Raw genomic sequence first — 13,409 nt, 5'->3', positions numbered from 1 at the left:
TCAAACTTCCATCATGGTGCAACTATGCAATTAAATACTGTCATCAGACCATGGCAAAAGGTTCCACTGGGACTCCGCTCTCAGTCTTAAAGATATAATGACAGGAACACAGTAAATTAAAAGCTTTTGACACTGCACTAAGTTCTGCTTCCTCTAATTGTGAATATTTGGTGACAAACTTACAACTCAGTCATTGCTTCCCTGCACACATATATACCTTATTCTTTGTCATGTTTTGCACATGCAGAAACATTTCCATATTTTGTTTGCAGAAAAAGGTGCCTTGTGTCAAAATAATGAACAGGACAACTATTCAGTGAGGAAAACTATATCCCTGCTATCTTTTCAGTATTACAGACTGTGGTTCTGCAAGATATTTAGGCACACATCTAACTTTAAGAATATTTATTTTTCCTTAAAAAACAAACCCTTCATTTCAGCTCACTTGAGGGGAAATTGCACTCTGAAAATTTCTGGCTCTGTCAACTACTGAGAAAGTCTGCATGACTAACACACATTGAGCTCTTAATTTTTTGGACCCTGAAACAAGGTAAGGTGAACTGGGGTCTCAGTGTTTACCTGTTCTCTTGACTGTTCACTTGAGTAGACTTACTCTGTCACAGTATTTAATTTTCTTCCTCATTATTAGTATTGTGCACTACTGTTTGAATTTGGGGTGTGAGAATACTAGGCAAAATGTCAAAAGTGAATCTCAAGTTCAAACAAATGCTGAGATTAAGGTTTAACTGACTGAACGCAGATATGAGAGAATGTCCGTGAAGGGGGGTGGGGAATTCACATGAATCCTACTTAACCCTCATCCCACCAACTAAAATGATCCCTTCCTGATCACAAGACCTGAAGTCATTTTGACCTTTGTCTTGGATTTCCCTCATTTCCAAGTAAGGGAGTTCAGAGTCACTTCTCCAGGTGACTTTTCCAGAGTAAAGAGAAACACACAGCCTCCCGCTGAGAAATCCTTTAATAACTACAGGAATTTTAGCACATAGCGGTTGGTCTCCAAGGAGTCTCATGAGAAGAGGGCACCAAGTTCATATCCTTCCTCTGAAGGAAGGAGGTTTCTCAGAATTGTACTCAACACATAAAAGATAAAGTATCTGTCAGTAGGTCCGCCAAAGAAGCTAACACGTGCACAGGAGGAACAGAAGTTTTGGATGGAGCAATGTGCTACACAAGTGGATGATGATGCACAAGTGTTGGTCACAAATATGCTGGACTACACTGCAAGACAAATTACAGCCTGCAACCTAATCCTGCATCTTGCAGAGACCACGATGGATGCAAGCAGCTCAGAAGGTAAGGTCTGCTTTACTGGGAGCTAACTGCCTTCCCATGCCTATTCACAGCACCCTGCTCTGCATTCAGTCTCCCTACACGGTATGCCCAGCCTGAAAGACACACTTCCCTACAGTTTGCTGGGAAAGAATGACTGAGCAACTCACTTCAGAGGAGCACAAAGCATGAGGGGATGCAACACTCCTCAACTGTACAGTCTAACCGAAAGAGCAACACAGCCTCTGTGTGCTAGGCTAATGTGGATGCTGTGGCCTAAAAATTCATCAGCTGCTACATAGCTCTCCTTTTTTTGTGGTACGGTGGAAAAAAGCAATCAAGAAAACAAGTGTGTTATTAATTTAATTAATAGAAATGTGAATTCAAAAATCACAGCAGTTTAGTTTAACTACTGACATTCTCTATCTTAAGTTGTCTGGCCTTTCTGCTCTGCTGCTATACCAGATCCAAAAACACTGAATGAAGATATCCTCAAAACGAGAACCATTCCAGTCATGTGAGGGACAGGAGCATTAAAACCCTATGTAACAGAAGATGTAAATAATTTGCACCCGAGTCCCTGACAAAATGGCAGCTAAGTCTCACAGAGAAACATTTTTCCTTAGTTATTCCTCCCCTTGCTGTCAACTACATTGAATACCTATTAAAAAAATCCTGTCCTATATAATCAGTCAATAAACAGTTACTACTGTCCAAAATATATATGCATATGTATACACATATTTTGCACCCCCCAACATATATTTATAGTCATGTATTTTCAGCTGGTGTGAACTTGCAGAGCATAACTAATTTCACTGGATCAGCGCCCAATTATAGCAGCTGAGAATTCATCCCTGTGATTTAAAATACAGACAGATACAGAGGCTTTACTGTTAGCTACTTGCCTATCACCTGCAGAGGAAAGATGGGTGTTCATGTTACTGTCACATTACTAATTCACATTACACTGGTTTTGCTGTCACTTCCTTTTTAGACCATGTCATCTGTATTTTTCTATCTTGAAGATCTTGCTGGGATGATAGAGAAACCAGAAGGACCACTGAGGCTAAAATAGACTCCAAACATTATTCTCAAAATGCGTGCATGGTAAGAGATCATGAAATATCTCTCTCTCTCTGTGCCCATGGAAAAGTAGAATATGAAAGGAAAAGTAGAATATGAAAGGGAAGGTAGAGCCCCAGTTTCAATTGAGCAGTCCCCCCCATAACCTCAGGTTAACAAGTTACAGTCTCTGTGCAAGAAAGCAGAGTCATTAAATCTGTGTGATGCCAGTGGCAAGCACCCATATCATCAAAATTCCTGAAGGAAAATAATCACTTTAATAAAGTTAACTTGGTAAAAAAATACAGAACATAAACCGGACAAAAAAACTGTGGTGTTGGAAGTTAAAATCAGCAGTTCAAAGATCTCTCCCAATTGCAAAGCTTGTATATATATGCAAGAAATGATCAAACCTCATCCAATAGCTCATGCACTTACCTGTCCCAGATCTAAAGTGACATTGACTTCGTTGTACTTCAAGCCCATAGAAAGAGGAGGACTTTGCCACCAGCGCTCTGTGCCGTCAATTGCGTTAGTTACCGGGTGAGCTTTACTGGGATCAGCAGCATTGCAATAATCACAAAACTGTCCCTGAAACACAATAAATTAAAAGGATGGTCTCAGCTGAAATCTTATGCACTGCAGAAGCATGCTGTTGTTAACTGAGATTCTGAACTAGAGTGCTGACTAAAAATGGGATTTTGTTTCTCTGTTTATAGAGTATAATTTTTAATGTATAAACTATTCCCCTGGCGATTAAATTACACATTTCTACCCTGAAACACACTAAATTTTATGTTACAAACTAAAATTTCAGAAAACTCTTTAAAGGAAACTACAATAAGTCTTTCTTTATTAACAAATTTATTGATACTTTGGTGAAATTACCTATATTACATCTGCAGGGGTGTCTGCTGGAAATTAATGAAACAAAGATTCTTAAAACTGGATTAAGACCAACACACAAATTATCCTCAATTATCCCAAAAGACTGTGAAATATCCACATATGTGCACAGGCTGGTATTAAAAAAAACATAAAAAATAATCTGTCTGTTACTTGCCTATAAGTTTGGTGTTACAATTTTATAATAACGGCTTTCATTTTTTCATGCCATTATAATACATTCTGAACAATACGTACTCATGAAAAATGCAATGGATCCTTTAGAGTATTCTCTTTAAGTTTCCCTTTAAAGAATCCCCTTGTATCTTCATTTGCAGCAGTTACTGCCCAATTTCCAGTCCACAACTAAAGCCACACTCCAGAGATGCCCTGATAATCTCTCTTTGATAGTTTCTAAAGCTCTTTGTACTCTCTGTACAATAATGATGAATAAACTTCAAGAAACTTAACTGTCTTTTAATTTGGCATCTTGGCTTGCCCCAAAAGTTATATTTTTATCTTCAAGAAACTGCATTTTACAGTCTACTAAGATTAGTGCTGAAGTGTTGTAACTAGTTATTAAGGGATATTTTTAGCGTCCCATTCACTTCTTACTCCTGTCACTGGGTGGAGATAATCAGTGAAAATGCTACACTGTGCCAGGCACAGATCTTTGTACAACCCCAATAGAAAAATTATATTTTCATTAAATGGCAGTACCCTCTTAATGGTTACTTCAGTCTGACAGTTGCTTAATCCATTCAGCCTGTGAGTTCTGACACTGTGTTGGACCCATGTTTTAAATAACATAGTATTTACACCATTCTTTTTATTTAGCTAAGCATATTTTCATCAAAAAGATGTGACAAATCTTTTGTTGTTTCCAAACCCATGTTGCCTGGCACGAAGTATATTCCTACCTTTTAAGTATTAACAGAATCCCATATAATGGCCTTTATTTTGTTTGCCGCTGCTGTCGGAGTAACCAGTGTAAAGTAACCAGAGCAATCATACTTGTCCACTTTTAATTGAGGAATAACGTTAAGGCTCTCACATGCTGGGTACAGTCTTGCAAGCTTGGTGAATTTAAGATGTTTATCTCTAGCAGAATTTCTTTAACATCTGCCATAGTTACTAATGGACTGGAAACTACTCCATCATTCACATGTGATACAAATACACCATCTTGTGTCTTTCAAATACAAAACATAGACGTTCACTGAACATTTCTGCATCAGTACTAATAATTTCAAGATCCGCATCTAGCAATGGTTCCGTCCTCATCCTGCTCTTCCGAAAGCCCAGAATATGATGTTGCTTCCAGAAGACATGGCTACCGTTAGCTGTTCTAATTCAGCACTGCAGGTGTCAACCTGGCTGAGGGTTAACTCTTGAGAATTCAAAGAGTTGCTTAGAGACTTACTACACCCTCACATACATAGCTTGGTTAACTATGTTTGGGGTCATGTTATAACATGATTGTCCTCCAGCTCTGTTAGAAAAGATGGCTTGGCTGATTTTCATACTAGCTATAATATGACAGGACACTGCTGGATTCAGATACAGTTTGCTGCAGTAGACACCACATCAGCCCATGCTAGCTACAGGCAACATTGCCAGTGTCTGCAGTGACAACAGAGAACATCCTGTCACTATCTGCAAAATCAATACACTGAGAAATCAATTTACACACCAACAACTGCAGTTACCACCACATCAGAGCATCTTTCCTGACAAATGCATACTTGGAGTTCTGACATATATGTGCTACAACAGTACAGGCTTCCCTAAATAGTTTTATAATGTGCACAAAACATGGTCCAAATTCACATTCACAATGATCAGGCTGGAAACACACAGGCAACAGTTGCTGCTACAGCAGTTTCAGCTCTGATCTGGAAACAGACTCAAAGAAAGGCTGAATGAGCAGAAAACAATGGGGAGTATTAAATGCAAGCGTTACATTTACACACGCCTATGTGATTTCAGTATACCAGAGCACTTGATCTGAACTCAAGATACTATCTTTTTCTTTTTGGTCACATAATTCAAAGAATTTTATTGCAACAGATGGAGTTTCAGTTATTTAAAGTACATTCCAGCAACTCTGCCAACAAGGCAGCAAAACAAAAAATGAAAGAAAATAAATTATTGGCCAGAGCAGCCTTCCCTGCTTCCCACTGGCAGTATCTCAGGCACACCGCACTCAGCCTGTCTGCTACAGGACACGTCTCCAATCCAGGAGACTGGGGCTCGAGACTTTGTTTGATTTTGGCTGCAGTTCATCAGGCAGGCAGGAGTGCATTTGCTGGTGACCTTGTCACCCTCCTTTCCCCTGGTTCTCCTGAGAGAAGGAGAAAACTGGAACTGCATGAAGGAGCTCGCTGAAATATGCCGGTGTGGACCAGAGACACCCAGGGATGAAAATGTCTCCCCTGTAAGTTATAGAAAGTGGCAACAATAAAAGATTTGTTCACTATATTTAATACCTAGCAGCTCTGCGCCCACTGGCAGGGCAGGACAGGTATGCAGTTTAATTCACACCAGCACACCAATGCTAACAGATTGGCAGACAAAACCAGGCATGCCATTTATCTACCAGTTGCTGAAATATTTTACACTGCAACGCATCTCTTCACTCAACAGTCTTCTTATTAAGTCATTGTCCCACTTGCCAACATGCTAAATAAGGGAAATGTACTGCTTTCCACAGCATATGTCCAGCACTGCCTTAAGAGCCTCAGTTGAGCTTCCCGTGAAGGGACTGTCCACCCCACCGATCACCTCACAGAAGAGCTTTAAATGACCTCTGAATGCTCTTTCTGGATTTGCTGGGTACTACATTAAAAGACACATCACCAAATGACAAGCTGAATGAGAGAGGCCAATGGCAGAGCAGTAGAAATTAAGCTGAGACTGCTCTTTCTCTCTTTGCCTTATTTTCAGTGCTTGGGAAAGCACTGGCAACAGAGCTGTCTGCTCTCTTCATCAGAATGAGGGTCACCCTCTGCACCTTCTTTCCAATTTCCCTATTCACAGAGCAACAGCTGCAATCCACCCTTGTAGAGACCCCAAAGGTGAGTGACTCAAGCGTACGGCATTGCTTTAACTTGAACTGGCCTGACACAGTGGCTATTACACCTATCACTTTATGCAAAAGCCGCATGACCTTCCCTCAGATTCTTAAGAAGCAACACGTGAATACTTATGCTGATTTTAAATCCTTCTATGTAAGCTCAGCTTCTGTAAGAGTTTAATGCACTTCTCTCCAACTTTCCACAAAAGAAGAGATTCTCTTATCTACAGTGTCTTTGAACTTGTGGAGTGCCTCGATAATACGTACATTGTACTGTTACCGCATTTTCCGTGGCTGGATTTCCCTGGCGTTTTGAAAGGCTTTCCAAACTTTCTTGAACCACAACAACTACTGGTAAACCACAGAAGTATTCATGTTATGTATCTCAATGGGGCTTTGCTAAAAACAGAGAGAAATGCTGCTGTATCCATGCTTGCCCAAACACTGCAGGAGGCACAACATGCTTCCTTGTGCCAGGGCTGAGCTATCAGTAGTCCTTCTAGGAACTTGAATCAGGCATGAACAATAACAGCCCTCTAACCTAGGACCTGTAAGGCAAATATTTTAACAAGAGGAAGTCCCCACACACTTCCTAGCCTCTTCCTATATAGAGGAAATCCTCATTTCCAGTTGGGTGTTAGCATATAAAGGGAACAATTCCAGAAGACATCAATGGCAATGCATCACACAACAGGCTTTGGTCCACTTGCTTGACATGTTTATTCTGGTGTCTGCTTTGCTGATTTTTGTTATACTGTGATTTCTGATATTCCAAGGCACATTAGTGTGAGATTTCACTGTGGCAGTGGGCTATAGCACGTTGCTGAGAATGTGGCAGAGATGATTGGGCTTGCTATTCACCTGGTGGTTTCAGGCAATTTTAAATATGGGTGTTGTGTTCAGTATGGAGGGATGGATGCCTAAGCTTCAGAGGTGTGTAAAAACAGAGGACCAAGCAGTATCCTGATCATCACAACCTTTTTTTGTAATCTTAGTTTAAGCATGTAATACCTGTGGCCCAGTTTTACTAATAGGAAAACTGCATATTACTCAGCCTGTAAGCATCTTCAAAGCACTTTAAGCTTTTTGTGATGGAGGGCACTACACAGATGTAAGGTAAACTGAGATTTCATGGTGAGGCAGGGAGGCATGGCAGAGAGAAGTTCAGGGCAAAGCATGCTGCTTGATGTGGCTGCCTAACGAACTGTGAGGGCAGGCTGTGTGATGGTGTATGCTCCCTTCCCGCATATGACAAGGAGTACATACGCTGCACCATCTGAGCCCTCTCTGCCTCTCTTGAGCATCTGTCCCCATTAAAAAATGAGAAAGACACTCTTATCCATTGCAACCTCTTCTGAAACCAGATACGAAGGGTTATTTCACTATGAAAACATACAAACACCTCATAAGACTTTGAAATGCTAACCCTTCTTCCAAGATGCTAAAAATTTACTTGCATTCTTTCTGTATTGCCTGGAGTCAGAAAGTGGACCTTAAAGCTTTCAAAATCCCTTTCAAATTGCCATTTCATTCTGGCTCTCTTCTCCTCCCACTAAGAGAGAACACAAACAAAATAACTTTGGAAGGTCTGAGGATTTAGGAAAGTCCCCCCTTTAACAAAGTTCTGATCAAACTGATACTGAACATCCATCGCAGTACATCACAGAGTTTGGTGCATTTGTTACTCCTTCCTTAACAGACATGTTCATACAAGTTTCTAACAAAGGAAGAATATATTTCCATTAACCCTTTGCCAGGAGTTTTGCCACTTACTGTTGTCTTTCTCGTGACTGGCAGAAAATGCATGTAATAATCTTACACTGTGCTAGGAGAGAATATCATCATCCTCACTGTGCTGCGTGCTTATCCTGCCTGTCAGTGTCCCAAGGAATCTCTGGCTTCCTCCCACAAGCAATGCAAGGCATAGACGAGAAGCCTCCCATTTAGTGCTTGTAAAATACCACAAAGCCACCCGACTAAAACCAGACTTCTCTTCCCACCGCCCGCCCGGGAAGATGCCCACTCTCCGGCGAGAAGTTACCAGCGCAGTACGTCCCCCATCCATTCCCCCTCCACACCAGGCTCGCTGCCTTACTCCCAGAAGCATCACGCTGCTCTCCGCGGACCGCAAAACACCGCGGGGGTGCTCCCTAAGCCACCTCCAGCCGCCCGGCGGGACCAGCGGCTCACGCATCCCCGCGAGCAGCCGCGGCACCGCGGGCACCGGCTGGGGCTGCGGGGCCGGGGGGCGGCAGCCGCTCCCCGCGGCGGCGGGGGGTCTCCGGAGGGTCCCGGGACACCGGGCGGGGGGGGGGGGGGGAGGAGGGGGCAGGGGCGAGGGCAGAAGCGCCGCTGCCCGCCTCCACCCCGTCCAGCGCTTCCCTGCGTGGGGTCCCGCTGGTCCACGCTCCCCTGCCCTGCCCGTAGCACTCACCCACCCAGGAGAAAACGCTCGAGAAAACGAGACCACGCACCCCAGGGTAACGCCAGCACCGCCGGGGTGGGGGGACACACGCCCAAAAAGGACACACACAGTGCGAGGGGAGGGGGGCCCCGCCCGGTTACCTGGATGGCGCGGCCCAGGGGGGCGGCGGCCGGCCCCCCCACCAGCTTGCAGTACAGCTCCGGCCGCCCGCCGCCGCCCGCCGCTGCCTCCCCGCAGGTGGCCGTCGCCCAGATGCTGGCTGCCGCGGCCAGGTTGAAGTACGGCGGGTGGAGGCTGAGCCCCATCCCGCGGGAGCCGGGGGGGTCCGGCTGCGCGGAGCAGAGGGTGAGGAGCGGCGGGACGAGCGCCCAGAGGAGCGGGGAGCCCGGCGCCGCGGCCATCCTGCGCCGGGCTCTGCCCTCGCCGCCCCCAGGGCGGCCCTATAGCTGCGGTGGGTGGGCGGGCGGGCCGGGCCGGGCCGGGCTGGGCGGCGGGAGGAGGAGGCGGCAGGGGGCTGCCCGCGCTCTCCCGGCCCGCGGTGCGCGGCCTGGGGCGGGGCGAGGCGAGGCGGGACGCAGCCCCGGGGCGGAGCGGGCCGCGTCCCCCAGCGTCTGCGGGACGGGACGGGGAAGGGAAGGGTCTCGGAAGGGAAGGGTCTCCGGGCCGGTGGGGCTGCCCAGGTGCGTGCCCTGACGCCCGGCTCGGCGGGCGTGCTGAGAGGTGGTGCCCCCGGCCCCCCCCCGGCTCAGCGGGAGCTTTCTGATCCCCCCCCCCCCCCAGCAGTGTGCGGGTTTTAATATTTTTAACAGACCGTGAAGAAATCTCGGAGCGTCGTAAAGCCGCGACCGGTCATGTCACATACGGGCTGTAAACTTAAGGTTTCCCGGCTTTCTCCTCGCGCAGGGCTACCTCCGCACCAGGTGCGCCCTGCTTCTACCGGCGGGCCCGTGGGCAGAGACCCTGCGCAGCCCTGCTGCGGGAATCGCACGCAGCTTCTCCTGCCGGAATCGCAGGCAGCTCCTCCTGCCGTTTGCGGTGCTCTCAGGCTGCCGGAAACCGTGCGGCCCGGGCGGGCCACCCCGCTGCCGTGCACAGCCAGCGCTCCCCTGCACAGCCAGCGCTCCCCGCTCCTTGTGAAACGGGTGTTCTGCTCGTCCAGGGCAGACAATGAACCTCCTGTCTTTTTGAAGGTACTTGGCACAGGCTTTGGATAACACAGAAGCTGGGGGGGGAGGTTGGGGCCGGAGAAGGAGGCCCAAGACCCATGTCATCCGCAGCACGAGTTGCACTGCTTGATGACATCGCTATCCTAAGTTTCACAGCCATTCGCATTTCCAGCCCCACGCGCACTCGCACGTCCAGCGCTCGGTTCTCTTAATAAAATTTGCTGGATTCAGGCACAAAGATACGGTTAGATACACATACCTCTAATATTTCAGTAGTGATTCATGTGAGTAGCAAAGTATTTCGTAGCTTTATGAGGGCTTTGCACAGCACTAGCAAGGAAGATCCCTGGTATACTGTTTCAGGAAGCACCAGCCGCAAGCTATTGATTTTGTCTGCAAGAAAATATCACCACGCTTGGTTTTGTGCAACTATGACTTTAGCACACCATGGAGACATATCTGTAGGAGACAATTTTTGTGTCCTCCATAGAAAAGTTGGCTTTCATAAATGTAGCATGCTGCCAACTTAAATATATCAGATTCGGCTATTCTATCCATAAATGCTTTCAATTTCTAGAGCAGCTTAAAAATATTCTCCTTTTCCAACTGTGACATCGTGGAAAGAAAATTATCTTATTGCACATATCCATCATGTCACTTCCTGCAATAGTTTGTTCTTCATGAAATCTATGAGAGGTTTGAATACAAACAAGCAACACTATCTTAAAATGTTCCATTAAACAAGATGCCACTCTATCAGATAGGATATCCACTAGTCTTTTCAACCTATTTCTTGAAAACCTGTTAAATCCTAAGTATACCCTGGAGTATATCAGTTTTTACAAATGGGCATCTGAAGGTATCATCTGATGTAAGTGGTCTTTAAGTCCAGAGCAAACAAGCTGTTACAAAGGCCTGCCATCCATTTAACTTGCTGAGCATCCTTGTCCTCTTCATTGTTAGAGGGATTAAATCGAATTGAATAAAAGCTGAGAAGAGCATGTTCCTGGTAGAAAAGAAATGTTTGGGTGCTTTAAGGGAAATCCATTATAAATGTAGGCAATTGAAAGTGTTTCTGGATCTGTATTATTTTAACATAAACAGATTATGTTACATTAGTAGGACAGTACGTTACAAACAGATTACGTACATTACACTACTATGTTTATAGATCATTCTTTGTGTTCGTGCTTTCTATTTTAAAAGATGTTCATTTAAGAATGGATTTAAAATTTCAAGTCAGGACTGTTTGCTCCAAAACAGCCTTGCTGATACAATTTCTCTGTTTCATTCTCTTACTGATATGTGAGATATATTTCATACTGCCATTTCATCACATATTTAGGACTTGGCATATTCAGCTCACCAACCAGAAACCTGCAGTGAAAATGAGATCGTCAAAAAATAGCCTCAGTGAGTAATACCTGTGGTAATATTTAGCTCCTACTTAATAGCATTTATCAAAGGAAAGGGAAGGTGGCACCAAGTACCCCAGAACTTAAGAGACAGCAAAACTAGCACAGATGAGGACTTGTGAACTGTGCTATGTGAGCTGCACAGCAGGTCAGTGGAAAAGGGAGGAACAAAACCTACAATTCCTGTGCAGGCACCACATTCACTGTCCTACATTGCTACACCAGGTGATGTAGGAATTCACTCTTTCTTTGAGATAATAATGATCCAATATGCTAGCAGGTAGCTAGAAAGTCTCTCAGATGAGATAGATCAGAGTCTCTACTAAGTGATCATTAAAAATTAAATTGTGCATCTTGTCCCCTCATAGAAGTTTCATATCTGGCATTTATGTTGAAGCCAGTCCTAAAGATTTAGTCTGTGGAAGAGTCTTCCTGCCAAGTACTGGAGCTCTCTTCACTCTTTCAAAATTATAATCGGTTAGGCACATCTGTAGCCTAGAGTGTAAATACCCAACCAGAACATTTGAAGTTCAGATTAGGCTCCCTACTTTTATCAAGGATATAAGACATTTATCACCTCCTGTCATAAATGCTTATGCATGATTATTATTCAGTTTGTATCTATAAGTAAACTTTCATTAGTTTTACTACGAGATTTTTGCACTGTTAAGGTCATTTTGGTCTCTGCTTTTCTGATTAAAATATCTTTTTCATCTTGCAGAAATTTCTTTTATCACAGTATTTGAGGACCCTACCATATCACTTTGAAAAAGAGAAATTATCCCTTTATTACTGGAATACTGAGGCACACAGAAGCTAGGACCAAGGTCTAAAATGCAGTTCTGTCAGCAGAAACAGTTTAGATGCCTACAGTGCTTAGTGTAATCCAGAATTCAGTTATTTAGAACTGCACTTTTGTCTTGTCCTTTTGTTTGATTTCTTTTTTCTTGTTTCTTTCTGTGCATACACACTAGGATGATACCATCCTTCTTCATAGACCATCTTTTTCTGAATGTCCTTGTATTGTGCCTGCTAGATCTTACTATCCATCCAATTGGAGCCTCTCTTGTTCTCTGTCCTATCACCTCACATGATTCAGGTATCTCACTTGATGCTCCTTCAGCTTTTTCATGACTGGTTGTCTGCGTGTTGTTGCAGTACCATGCAACTGTGCTTGTTGCATAGTAGTTTAATAGCTACTATTTTACTTAGCATCCCTCTGCAGCCTAACATCAGGTCAGTCTTTTCTTCTGCCAGCCAGCAATCTCATGGTCTAAGATTTTCCGGCACGCTCTGCTTCCTAAATTTACTTGACATATTCTTATGATAGAAAACCACTATGAATTCTCTCACTTTTCAAGGGCTCTCAAGGTAAATTGCAACATATGCAGCCACATTCTCATCATAGCTCAACCCGGAACCATTACACTCTTGTATAGACTTAAAATAGTACCATCTAATTTGGCTGTTTCTTATTGTCTTTCTCAGTGAAGCATCTCATCTATTTTGGCTGACTCAAACCACCATCTTCTAAAGTAGCTCTTGATTGTTCTAGGTATTTCATCTTGTCTTTGCTGCATAGCATAATAGGAAAAGTTAAAGAAGGACTTTTCCTTAACCCTCTCCATCAGGTCAGTCATTACAGTTTTGAATGCAGATAGGCTAAGTTGTGATCCTTGATGTAAGAGAGGACTTGCTTACTGAACCAGCTCTCAGTACTGCTGCGCTGCTCTAATGCATGATGCCTGAATGCACACCTTTGGCAGACTGCACTAGTAACAAACTACGTTAGAGTCTTTTCCAAGTCCATCACATGTTAAGTGCAATTTTTTATACTTTTTGGTCTCTTGAAATGTTCTAGCTACAAACATCTTACTAGTGAGCGCTCGTGACTTGATGGGATTGTGGACAAAAGACTTAAAAATGTCCATGTGGCTGATGCGAGACTTAGCTTTGGTATGTCACACCCTTTTATTGCAGAGAAGTACTAAGCTAAAAGAGGAGGGAAGGTGAATGTTTGATATTTTACAACACTTTCCCCATTCAGGAGAAGGTAAATTGCATTTTCAAGGCAAAAACATGAG

At 44.1% G+C, this 13,409-nt stretch overlaps 1 protein-coding gene across 5 annotated transcripts in view; it reads right to left on the bottom strand.

Moving 5' to 3' along the window:
* LAMA3 (laminin subunit alpha 3) overlaps window positions 1-9,145 on the bottom strand; it is a 121,282-nt gene extending 112,137 nt beyond the window's left edge. For all 5 annotated transcript variants that reach the window (XR_012649775.1, XM_075023146.1, XM_075023147.1 and 2 more), the window contains exons 1-2: window positions 8,885-9,145; window positions 2,797-2,949 (exon numbers count right to left, since the gene is read on the bottom strand). Coding sequence is in view for 4 of the 5 variants with exons in the window: in XM_075023146.1 (XP_074879247.1) it covers window positions 2,797-2,949; window positions 8,885-9,145 (414 nt within the window). In the remaining variant the exon portion in view is untranslated. The remainder of the gene's footprint in view (window positions 1-2,796; window positions 2,950-8,884) is intronic.
* Between the last annotated feature and the right edge of the window lie 4,264 nt (window positions 9,146-13,409).

Source organism: Buteo buteo, chromosome 3, assembly GCF_964188355.1.
Source record: "Buteo buteo chromosome 3, bButBut1.hap1.1, whole genome shotgun sequence".
In the NCBI taxonomy this organism is placed as follows: domain Eukaryota; kingdom Metazoa; phylum Chordata; class Aves; order Accipitriformes; family Accipitridae; genus Buteo; species Buteo buteo.
The sequence above is the reverse complement of the archived record's forward strand: the minus strand, read 5'-3'. Positions and strand labels throughout refer to the sequence as shown.